This window comes from Colletotrichum fioriniae (assembly GCF_027942845.1).
Source record: "Colletotrichum fioriniae strain IMI 355084 chromosome Unknown scaffold_12, whole genome shotgun sequence".
Taxonomy (NCBI): Eukaryota; Fungi; Ascomycota; class Sordariomycetes; order Glomerellales; family Glomerellaceae; genus Colletotrichum; species Colletotrichum fioriniae.
The window spans coordinates 241473-253590 of record NW_027076848.1 but is presented as its reverse complement, the minus strand read 5'-3'; the positions used below and the strand labels follow the sequence as shown (position 1 = coordinate 253590).

Here is a 12118-nt window from a genome sequence, read left to right as displayed (position 1 = left end):
GCCGGGTACTGGACTTGTCCAGCGTCAAGTATGTGCGCTGATACGTGTGTTTTCCGCGTAGACAGTGGCATACAAGAAAGCCGGCCGGTGGGCAGAGATTTACTGGGCCTTGATTTGACGGTTCATAGGGGGGAGAAAGACTCAAAACGATATTGTGTGAGAGTGGTGGTTTGGCGGCGGGGGCGCCCGTGGGACGAGAAATGTAGGACGGCGACTGGCGAGTACTGCTACAACGACTGCTTTCCAGGTTGTCAACTTGCAATAATGGCCTACTGACATTGGATTTAGGTAACCCGGCCAAAGCGGGAAAGTCGTTGGGTTTTGGCGGTAGGCGGAAGACATGGGAGACGACGGAGTGGATGAAAGCAGGTCAAATAGGAAACGCGAGGGAAATAAGACTGACTTGCCTATTTGAACTTGGATAGGCAACTTTCCCCCGCACGCACCCTGCATACACCGCTAAGAACTCCACCAGCGCTGTACGGCACCGGCACTAGACTAACTCGCCCTCGTGGTGATGTGATGGACGTTTTTACACATACCCCTAGGCTGGTTTGAACTTCCGGGTGGATTCCTGGCTGGGACAAGAGTCCCGCGGAATATGGCTTATCTTGTTCATGACATGAATCTGGGGAAAATCCGGGGGAAGCTTCAATGACTGGGCTCGTCTAGACTTTGACTTGGCTTGGCATCTCTACCGACATGGGCAAAGTACTCAAGTATTTCTCGGTATTCGCCATCCTGCTATTGGTTGACACATCATCGTGGCCTGCCATCTTCCTCGAGGTCAGCCAACCTGCGCAGATTAGGGTGTCATTGAAGATAGCTCGCGTAGAGCTTTCTACTTCCTTACCAGCTAATTGGGCCTTCGACGAAATCTAGCAAGGCGCTACTGATGAACCAACACCTTGCTCGGGGTAATCCTATTGCTTCACTTCACGCTCTCCGGTCTTCACTCCGACTGCTAATATAAAGACCTCACTTTACCCCAGATCTTCCCCAGATTATCACAGCATTCCACTGAGCACTTCCCCTCAAGCCAATTGGGAACTTTCGCCCTTCTCTCATAGTCACAATTGTCTCTTTTTGCCATACCCATTTAATATCAAGACCCCTCGTACCTTGACTCGGCTATTTTCACGCAACGAACCGCCACCATGGAAACCAAAGACTTGAAAGAATTGGCCCAGCATAAGGAGACCGTAGCCGACGGCTCCTCCGAGATTCAAGCCAGCCTTGATGATCTCGACTCCATCGAACATACCCAGACGGGCAAGTTCTCATGGCTAGTCTCCATCACCGCGGCCATCGGCGGCATGCTCTTCGGCTACGATACAGGCATCATATCAGCCGTGTTGGTCTACATCGACAATGACCTTGGGCACACCCTCTCCTCGTCTGAAAAGGAACTCATCACGTCAATCACCTCCGGTGGTGCCTTTATCGGTGCTATTTTTGCGGGAGCCACGGCAGACCGCTTCGGGCGCAAGATTGCCATCTACGTCGGCAGCTTCTTGTTCACTGCAGGCGCCATCCTTCAAGCTGCCGCCAACTCGTTGGCCTTGATGACTGTTGGTCGCCTTGTCGTTGGGTTTGGCGTCGGCTCCGCAGCCATGATCATTCCGATGTATGTCACAGTAGCATCAAATGGTGCAAGATTCAATTATGATGGACCCTCGCTAACATGAAAAACAGGTACATTGCCGAGCTATCCCCTGCCAAATATCGCGGTCGTATGATCGGTCTCGACAACATGTGCATCACGGGCGGCCAGCTAGTCAGCTATGGCGTCGGTGCCGGCTTCGCCCACATACAAGGCGGGTGGCGTTACATGGTTGGCGGCGGCGCGATTCCAGCCATCATCCTGGCATGCATGCTGCCCTTCTGCCCAGAGTCGCCAAGGCAGCTGATCTATCACGGCAAGGAACAAGAGGCCGAGAAGGTTATTCGAAAGATTTTCCCCAACGGAACGGACGAGCAAGTCCGGATGAAAGTCCGTCACATCACCATCCACGTCGAAGAGGCCAAGAACATGAACGCCGGAAAGTCGCAATGGTGGGTGCTTAAGCAGCTCTATGTTGTCCCAGCGAACCTACGCGCCCTGATTGCGGCGTGTGGACTCATGGCCATCAGTCAATTAAGTGGCTTTAATGCGCTTATGTACTACAGTCCCCTCGTAAGTCAAGTTCACGAAACTCTTGTTCCTTGAAAAGAGTATAGCTTAATGGTAAACCAGATTTTCTCCCTCGTTGGATTCAACAACCCTGTGGCAGTTGGAACCATCATTGCCGGCACCAACTTCATCTTTACGCTTGTCAACCTGTTGCTCGTAGATCGAGTCGGTCGCCGCAGGATTCTACTCTGCACGGTACAGTTCATGGGTCTATTCCTGGTCGTGGCCGCGGTCGCCTTCAAATGGATCCCCATCAACCATGATCTATCCCTTGGAGAGGGAGCTACGGTTGGACCGCCGGCCATCATCGTTCTCGTGAGCATGGTGTTCTTTGTCGGGTTCTACTCCTCAGGTATCGGCAACACAGCCTGGCTGAGCAGCGAGTTCTTTCCCATGGAGGTGCGCGCCATGGGCACCATGATGCTGACGATGAGCTGCTGGGGTTCCAATATCATCGTCGCCTCCACCTTCTTGACACAGATGGAAAACACCACGCCCTCTGGTACGTTTGGATTTTATGCGGCCATCTGCGTGCTCGGGTGGGTCTCAATCTATTTCTGCTACCCCGAGGTCAAGAATATGACGCTCGAGGATATTCGCGAGGTGTTCAACCACGGGTTCGGTGTAAAACGTGCCAGGGAGCTCCAGAAGCAGATGAAGGCTAGTCGAAAGATGGGATCGGTTTCGGAGGAAAACGTCAAGGTGTAGATAGGGCTGTGAGAGTTCGGGGCTTGCGTCTGCAGAAGGTCGAAGCGATGGGTGTTCTTGGGGTAACTGCGTTTCGAGATCGTTTAGACGGTAACGTGGTGAGTCCGAAGGTCTGTGGTCTGTACTCGTGTAGAGCCCGAAAGCTTGATGTTAAATGGCGGATAGAAAGAATAAAGGCTAGCCACCCACCTGCAGATGGACAAAGTCAAAATGTCTATGCATCTCTCGTCTTATTGGCCAGGGCCTTGGATCGAATGAGAATCAACGAAAGTTTTTGCGACATTGTGGTCTTCAGCGGCATCCTAAAGTTGAGTATGTTTATTAGGAACGAAGGAGAGAGTGAAGCAAGCTGGGGAAATGCAAGTAAGCATCAAGTGACAGGTAGGCTGTGGAGAACCTTTGGTCAGGTTGTAGGAATCACCACATCACGGTTGGCGGCCTAGCCATCTATTATCTGGTCCTGTGATGGATCTCAAGGCACTGCAGTATCAATCTCCAGCTCGGGCTGGGTGATCCATGAATCCGAGATCTACGATGTTCCGGTCTACTTTGAGCGGCATTGTCGCCCCTAGTGTCCGCTGCCGGCACGTGTTGGAGGGTGAGCAGGGGTTCCTCTGTGCTGCAGGCGGAAGCTACCCGGAGTAGAAGACTTACCTTTCCGGGAGTGTACAGGTATACCCCCTTCAGCTGCAGTCACCGTAGTCTCTTCGACAATTGATGCCACAGTTCCAGACATTTACGCCATGCTCCACCGCTCTTACGCGAGTTCGAAGCTGGTTGCCAGGTAGGAGAACTCTGTTATGCACTCACGGCAAGCCATGCCGGCCGAAAACAGCAGAAGTTTTCCGTCGTAATTCATAGCCTCTTGTGGTCTGAGAATATTAGGGGTACCATTTCAATTCATTCTACAGGAGGCAGATCGAAGTAAGTCTAAGGATTGTTGTACCCTAGCTGATGTGATCAACACATTTACCTTAGGCTATCAAACACGCGTGATCAAAAATGTGTCTTCCTTTCTTCCAACAACATCCAGAATTCAAAGCTATGCGTAGGCTTGAAGGCATTAAGCGTTTGAATGATTTAGTTCAGGACAGTCTGTTCCATATGTAGATTTCAGGCACCTCGAGACGAGATCTGCAAGGCTTAGCTTTAGCATGGTCGTCAACGACGACGAGACTCGCCCCTCTGAGCCCACTCCCACATCTCAAGAAAGACGGTAGGTCATTTTATCCATGCGGAACAGCCTTAGACCAAACCAAATTCGAGATGGTAATAAGTAAACTACCTGCCTTATGGCTGGAAAGGTTTGAGCTGAGAAGGAGATGGTTTTAGCTCGTTTCTCACCGAGATATTACACAGAGCATGCCAAACAGGGGTAGGCATCAAGTGAATCCTGCCCAGATTCACAAGAGTTCACAACCTTTAATATTTGAATTATCTCGGTGAGGCTGGGCGTTTCCCGGCTCATTCTATGTCCAAGAGAGCGATTGTCGACGCAACTCTGTGGAGTAAGGCTTCCATCAGGTTAGTAGAATGAGATCTCCGTCGTGAGTCGGGATCGGGACGCTTTCCGAGGGCTTTGTGACCTTAATACAATAGTGGGTAACAAGTCTCATAGTTGAATACTATGGATGATTATGTACAGGCGAGAGCAGGGGGGTATGGCTATGAGAATCACGGCTTGCATACCGGTCACGCCCTTCCATGACAAGCGATCAATGAGATAACCAGTCAGCAAGCGCGCGGGATGCGTCAGTGCGGTCCATCCGGCCAGCACAGCTTTGCCTTTACGTGATGTAGAGCAGGATTTTCGCCGAACATAACGTTTGGGTTGAACAGAGACGAGCTCTAAGAGTACCCCTGATCCGCTCTGTTTAATGGGTGCTAGAGCTCCCCGACTCCGTAGAGGGGCGTATGATTGGCTATGATGTAAAGAACCATCGTTACAAGGCATGCTACAATTTGGAAGAACCTAGATTTGATGGAAGAGCGGGCCCGGGCTAGGCAGACACTTTGGTGTTTAAAATTGGTGCTTTTTTTGTTTAAAAAGTTTGGCGTAAATCAGTGGCATTGGCTTCAGATGGCGATGGCATGCGTCGCCGTCGAGACAAACATGGGGTCATCCAATGCTGCCATTGGCCTGCCCAGTGTACCGTCGGCTTCAGGGACCCGAAATGGTAAGGTCAGAAGCTCGAACCTCCCCGACTTTACGAATAAGTTGTACGAAAAATCCCTGAGCAGGTAAGCCAAGCCGACGATGACAACATTCCGCACTTATTGCCCGAGTGAACCTGATCTTGCTCTTCCGCTTCTTCCATAGCAAAGATGGGCAGCTAGGTTACTGATGTTTTTAGGATGTTCTGGTTGGCGGCTCTTTAGAGGATGAGTTACGTGAGCTTTGCTCATGCTTCGAGAGTTGGAGAACTTTGTAATTTTTTTCAATTTTTTTTTTTTTTCGTCTGGTGTCTACAGTATAATACTGAGTTGCAACTGGCTTCGGAGTAGACGTTTTTGCCATGTCGATTGGTTGAGAATCCGTCTAGATGGACTTTTTCAAACGCTATCGAGGGGGAGGGCGCCTTCACCTCCGTGGGAGCGCCGCATCAATGCGACGAATTTGCTGCACTGTGCGGTGACCTTCGGCGCTCGACCTCCGTGTGGGTCTTGCGGCGCAACATATGGAGCTGCGTTCGGTGAGAGCGTGCTTATCGGGGAGAGTACACCGACGATAAGTAGATGGCCCCACCTGCCGAACCCAAAAATTTGACCCTGCAAGACGGCATGGGGAACTTTTCCCAGCCAAGTCGAGCACCTGAACCACCACACTGCATCAACACCAATTGACTGCAACACATAATCCACAGCCATGGCCGGAACAGCTACAAAGAAGCGGACAAATGATGGCCGCCTTGCGCCCCCGACCAAGAAGCAAAAGCGACAAGAAAAGAAGCAAGCCGAACCCGCCTCCGACAACGAAGAACAGGAATTCGATGCGGTAAACCTCCTCGATTCTGACGATGATATTCACAACGCGGCTGTCGACGACGGCGCTGCGTCAGACGACGACTCAGCCAGCTCAGGCGACGACAAGCCCGCAGCACCCAAACAGAAGACAAAAACTGCCCCCAAGCCCAAGAAGAGCAGAGACGCGCCCGTAGGCACCGACTCAGATTCCGACTCAGAAGAAGACGAGAGCGACGATGGCGGCAACCCCAATTTCATCAAGTCCAAACGCAATGATCCGTCCGCCTTCTCAACGTCAATGTCAAAAATTCTATCGACCAAGCTCTCCAACGCGAAACGATCAGACCCAGTCCTCGCCCGCAGTGCCGAGGCCCACCAGTCCGCCCAGGCGGCCGTCGACCAGGCGCTCGAGTCCAAGGCGCGCAAGCAGATGAGGGCACAGAAGAAGGAGGCAATGGAGAAGGGCCGCGTGCGCAATGTGCTTGTGGCGCCGGAGACGGAGGAGACGTCGACGGGGGAGATGATTGAGACGGAGCGGAGGCTGCGCAAGGTCGCGCAAAGGGGTGTTGTCAAGCTCTTCAACGCTGTGAGAGCGGCGCAAGTCAAGGCTGCCGAGGCAGAAAAGAAGGCGCGCAAGGATGGCGTCGTGGGTGTTGTGCGGAGGGAGGAGAAGATCAACGAGATGAGTAAGAAGGGATTCTTGGACCTGATTGCGTCCGGAGGAGGAGGTCTGAAGAAGGGTGGATTGGAGGAGGCTTAATTCAAAAAGGATACCAATGGCAAACCAATGTCGGCAATGCCTCTGTACTGCACATGTACAGGCAGGGCTGTTTCTTTTACCCCTTCGTTCACCAGATTTGTCCATCAGATTTGTCAAGGTTTATGTTTATGAGCTTAGAGGAGTGATGTTATTCCCTCCCAACGTTCCTTGATACCCGCCCATATCTAGCATACGCCGAGCCGAGCCGATGTATCCCATCCGTGATGCCGCGCTTGATTGATGAACACCTCCCCAGCTTTTTCTCCCCGCTAAACTTTCTTATCCTTTCCATTTCTGACATGGTGTATGTATAATATAGTACAGATATTAAATAATTGTGTGGTATGCCGCTTCCAACTCCGGAATGTTGAAAGAGGGTGCTTGCTATTTGAAATCGCTGGCCTGGAGGTTCCGTGTCATCGAGGGCAGCTTGATCTTGAGGCCGTCCAGCTCTTTCGTCATCGTTATCTGGCAGCCCAATCGACTTGTCTCGGTCAATCCAAAGGCCAGGTCGAGCATGTCGTTCTCATCATCTTCGGGCTCGGGCATTTTCTCGTAGTATTCCTCTTCGGCAACGATGACGTGGCACGTTGAGCAAGCGCAAGAGCCTCCGCAAGCACCTAGGGATAAATGGTTAGCATGTTATACGACCTGACGTTGCTGCCAAGAGTGCTGTTGCATACCCTCCATCTCCAAGTCGTTATCCTGCGCAACGTCAAGAAGGTTATCCCCTTCGCTTACAGCGATCTTGAACTCGTCCCCGTCCTTGTCGACGAATGTTACCCACAGCCTATGAGTTATCATCAGTATAAGCCTCCATAGACTGCTGTGGACGGTCTCACTCTTCGCCGGCCTTCGGAGGGGTGATGTGGCCATGCGCCTGGACAGCCGAAACTGAGAAAGCGCGCGCCGAAGTCCACTGAAGCTGTCTAGAGGGAAGCTGTGTCGGCCTCTTGGACATAATCTGGCTGTGGATGGTTCGGGTATGCCGTTGCATCGGGCGGGCCTGTCGGCATGCGCTGACAGCCATCCTGCTGAGGCTTGTGCTGAGTCTGGTTGAAGACATGGTCGCCGAGTATGAGTCCGTTCTCGGCTTCACAGCCGGGATTCTTTTTTCTTCTTCTCGGTCTAAGGGGAATCGATCGAAGCGCCCGTCGATTTCGGGAGCACGGTGGAAGACAGACAAGTAAAGTCGTAGAGTTATGAGGCAATTGTACACAGCGACACCACAGTCCAGCAATTAGATGAGTTGTTTAGCTTGCTCGGTTCGTGGGTGGTGGGTGCCCGCAAGCAATGACAAAAAGTTGTTGGAAAGCTTCGATAAATGCGCAAGGGAACTGTGGAGATGCATTGGATTCAGCGAAAATTCTATAGGCTCGGACGCCTGCAAGAGCTCCGATAAGGCCCCCACCCCTCGGGCTTATCGGCCGGCGATTTGCAATGTTCCGCCTCCGGAGACCTTGGCTCATTGCCCATTGAGCGGCCGGAAGGTACCTAAGGCACGGAGAAGGCACCACCTACGTAAGGTACCTTATGGGCCTTTCCTGCCGTCACAACCCTGAAAGGGGTGAATCCCATTGGTCAGTTCGTCAGCGGAGTCCTTTCAGCTGTTACCAAGCAGCAAGAGCACCAAAAAGCACCAGGGAAGGCGCGTTTACTGTCGTGTGCTGGCCCCGCTAGTCTTTATCTCCGAGGTGATTTCCATTTCATCATGCAAAATTGGTAGCAAAAGTGGAAAGCTCCCGAAATCATGCATCACGAGAGTTGAGCCATCAACAAACGCCGAACCAGACTATGGCTACTCATCGAGAAGGGGTGAATCCCTTGAGACCATACTACAAGCCGCCGACTATAGGAGAACCTCCTGATCCGACATCTGCCTCATCCGCACCGAACCCTTTTGCCCGTCATGGAGCCAATGCAACGAGCGAACGGTACGCGTCTAAAGCACGCGACATCTTTTCCGACATCGACTACAAGGACTATATCAGTGAACCATCTCCTTCAGTCGTTCAAACCGTCAAGGACCTCGTCGATGAGCTACTATGGAAGTACACCTCCGTCCTGATGGCCCAGCCTTTCGAGGTTGCAAAGACGATTTTGCAGGTCCGGAGTCACGATGACGTGACTTTGGCCGCAGTACCGACGCCCCTGGCCACGCCTGTCTCCGAGAGAAGGCGTTCTGGCTATGGCAATACGACATATGACGAAGCCGATTCGGACTCGGATCTCGACGAGCCTGCCTACTTCACCTCCAACGTCCCGAGCACACCGACCCCGTCCTACTCCAGGGACCATCGGAGCCGCCAGTCTCCCTCCGCCTCCACTCCTCCACAGACGCCAGCAGCGAAGCAGCAGGCCGTGCCGCCTCATCAGATTACAATCCGTCGATCCGACTCGCTGATGGAAGTCATCGGCCAACTGTGGCAAAAGGAGGGAGCTTGGGGTGTGTGGAAGGGATCGAATGCAACGTTCCTATACTCTGTGCTCTCTTCGCTGTTGGAAAACTGGTCCAGAAGTGCTCTGAGTGCATTATTCAACGTGCCAGATCTCGGTGTCAAGGAGGATATTGATCGGCTAATTGATATTGCCTCGCCCTATCCGTGGGCCTCCCTGTGCGTTGCCGCTGCTGCGGCCGTTGCAACGGGCCTCATTCTCGCACCTCTGGACCTGGTGCGCACAAGGTATGTCACTGGCTGTTTCGTTTTGACTCGGGTTCCAAGGCAGTGCTAACTCCGGAGGAAGACTTCTCGTCACACCAATTTCAAAGGGGTCGAGGAGAACGCTTTCGACTCTGCGAGCTCTCCCATCCTACGTCTGCCCCTATTCGCTCGCCATCCCCACGATCTTCCATTCGCTCATCCACCCCATCCTCACACTATCGACACCACTTGTCCTGCGGACTAGATTCCTTATCGACAGCCGCGTTTCTCCCACTACATTCTCAGTTGCCAAGTTCTGCGCTTCCTCGGTAGCATTGTTCGTCAAGCTTCCTCTCGAGACAGTCCTCCGGCGCGGCCAAGTTGCCGTCCTCTCCACCCCCGCGCATGTCCGGGCCTTATCAGGCAAGGACCAGAAGCTCGATACTATCGTTCCGGCTGGGCCTTATAAAGGTGTTCTCGGAACCATGCTCTACATTATGAATGAGGAAGGCACCCGGGCGATCTCCACCGCGCCCGCACCGGTGAAGAAAGTCAGGGGCGGCAAGCCAAAGATTGCAGAAACGGTCTACCGCAAGGGTCAAGGACTCGACGGCCTATGGCGCGGCTGGAAGGTCTCCTGGTGGGGCCTGGTCGGACTTTGGACCGCCGGGGTCATCGGGAACAGTGCCGAGGGTGAATTCTAGAAGAGGGATTTTCAAGCGAGCCGTTCAACGGCTGCTATGCAACAACACATCCAACCAACGGCCGACTGTAAAGTGCGAGTGCGAACAACAAAACATCCAACTGTAATTCTGCTGTACTAGAAGTGTACTTGGGCTGCGGGATTCTTGGCGTTATGGGAAACGGAAACTTTCGAAATCCTGAACAACTCTCTCCTCTATGACCATGATGAGATACGGTATGATATCCTCCTTTCAAATTTTGATCAAAGCGACGCAAAGGAAACCCCCAAGCATCGAGATGGTGTACTCTCTGTACCTTTTTCGTCCTGCTGGAATCCAAACTCCATAGTCTCAGGGGCCACCGAGCCACTACTCCTAATAGAACATTCTGCTTTAAAATTAGTCCTTTCCGTCACACTCTCTCAATTTTTCCCAATTTACGTGCGAATCCCAAGGTTGTGTTACCCCTCCGTCAGACTTAAATACGTCCGTATCTGTGGGATTTCGCTAGAACTTTCTTTGTACGACGCCAGAAACTGGGTTCGAGGAGGGCGCCAACCCATTTACCCACCAAGGCGTGCAGGGTGCCTGCATGGAGAATGCAGCTGTCAGTAGCACCAAGGGGCTCATCGTGGCAGGTCATCTGAGGATTTTGGGCATCTACTTCCCTTCAAGCCTCCAGGAACGCCGATGAGTCAATGTCAGGATATTTCCGCGCCTGTGACAGAGGCAGGATCTGCGAAGCCTTCCTCTACTTCGAGGCACCGGATGCTCGAGTGCCCGTCTGCAAGATGGGCGCCACAGGCTACCCAAAAGCTGTCTACATGCCATTCATGCACACTGCAAGCCTTTTCCCTCAAGATCCGAGGGGACATGGACCCTAGACGGACAAGGGCCGGTATCGTGGGTTCTCGTCCGATGACAGGATGTCATCGTACCTGGATTATCGTGTTGGCTCGTTGCAATAGGAGCTCCGCCTGCCTGGTCTCTTCACATGGGGAGGCGACCAAAAGGGGGACGACGTCCGACGGATGAGACAAAAACTTCAAAAAGGGACCAGCGCGGCCTGTTCTTTCGTAAACAGTCCTGTTGTAATGCAATCACCTCACACATCACATCTCAACTGGTTCTTTCTCGCTTCCTCGCGTATTCCAAACTACTCAGTTTCCTCCATCCACCTCGAACTAAGATCATGGCACGTACTTCAATCTTCCGCATTAGTTCTGCCTTGAACGCTATCCTCCTCACCTGTATCATTCTTAAGCATGTTGCGTTGGGTGTCGCGCGTTCTACAATGCGCAACGCTTGCATGGTCGTTCTCATGCCCTTCATGTTCTTCCACATCGCCATCATCGAAGGCTGAGACACCGGTCGTGGGCGCAAGCCCAAGGTGTAAGACGGAGATGACAACATGGAGGACCTGCCGCCACTGTCTTTCCTTGGTAAACAAACATGCACACATCACCAGCACACCTGCCGGCGCCTTTGTATCACACCTCATCGTTATTTGGGTTCGAGGCGTTGCCTTCTTCTCCATCCATATAAGCAACAAGGCATACTCCAACCGCCTGTCAACACTAGGGCAGCGTCAGGAGCGATGGTACCACCGCTCGTTCGGCCCGTAACGCTCCCGCGTGTCAATCTGTCAGGAAGTGCTCCGCCGAGACCCCATGCCACGGTCCATCCACATGGCATCGCTGCACCCCAGACGCCGGCCACCGCCAGTCTCGAGGCCCCGTCCCGGTACGAGAACATGGAACTGGGAAGCTAGAGTCCGTTCTCAGAGGCTATCTGTACCTTGCTGGGGCGTTCTTCTGCCCGGCTTTCAATTTCATGGAGGCGTTCACGTTAGCATCCGCTAAGCATGGCTGGGCCATTCTTGGACGAAAACGTCGGTTGTTCAGCAATCTGACTCTGGATTGGAGAGGAATTATTTGAAAGTTTTACAATCACCGCGCCTGTGGCGTTGGATTTGTCTTGTTTAGAACAACAAACAGCTATTTACGTACATAACTACCCAAAGTATTTTGCCAAATCCGAATGTCCCCTTCTAGTCTGCTTGTTCTCTCGTTTGGGACAGGCCCAATCACAAGACCGATGAGTGATTCAGACAGTTTCTTAGTTCAGCCCTCGGCAGGGACTCGCAGAGAGACACTCTCACTGAGCCCAGCACTATGAGCTCAAAGTA

General features: G+C 52.6%; 4 protein-coding genes across 4 annotated transcripts; 3 read left to right on the top strand and 1 right to left on the bottom strand.

The window, feature by feature from the left end:
- Nucleotides 1-1157: 1157 nt before the first annotated feature.
- Nucleotides 1158-2881, top strand: N0V96_009270 (uncharacterized protein; the record flags this gene model as incomplete). Its single annotated transcript, XM_053195901.1, has 3 exons — nucleotides 1158-1627; nucleotides 1696-2176; nucleotides 2237-2881. 3 exons carry the CDS (start codon nucleotides 1158-1160, stop codon nucleotides 2879-2881), a joined length of 1596 nt encoding a protein of 531 aa, XP_053046634.1.
- A 2866-nt stretch (nucleotides 2882-5747) lies between these two features.
- On the top strand, nucleotides 5748-6605 carry RRP15 (pre-60S ribosomal particles component; the record flags this gene model as incomplete). Its single annotated transcript, XM_053195900.1, has 1 exon — nucleotides 5748-6605. The coding sequence occupies one exon, from the start codon at nucleotides 5748-5750 to the stop codon at nucleotides 6603-6605; it is 858 nt and encodes a 285-aa protein (XP_053046633.1).
- Nucleotides 6606-6989: 384 nt separating this feature from the next.
- Nucleotides 6990-7602, bottom strand: YAH1 (mitochondrial matrix iron-sulfur protein; the record flags this gene model as incomplete). Its single annotated transcript, XM_053195899.2, has 3 exons — nucleotides 6990-7225; nucleotides 7289-7395; nucleotides 7448-7602. The coding sequence occupies 3 exons, from the start codon at nucleotides 7600-7602 to the stop codon at nucleotides 6990-6992; spliced, it is 498 nt and encodes a 165-aa protein (XP_053046632.2).
- Nucleotides 7603-8514: 912 nt separating this feature from the next.
- On the top strand, nucleotides 8515-9951 carry N0V96_009267 (uncharacterized protein; the record flags this gene model as incomplete). The annotated part of the gene is made up of 3 exons (XM_065758595.1): nucleotides 8515-8539; nucleotides 8614-9289; nucleotides 9333-9951. The coding sequence occupies 3 exons, from the start codon at nucleotides 8515-8517 to the stop codon at nucleotides 9949-9951; spliced, it is 1320 nt and encodes a 439-aa protein (XP_065612660.1).
- Nucleotides 9952-12118: the final 2167 nt, after the last annotated feature.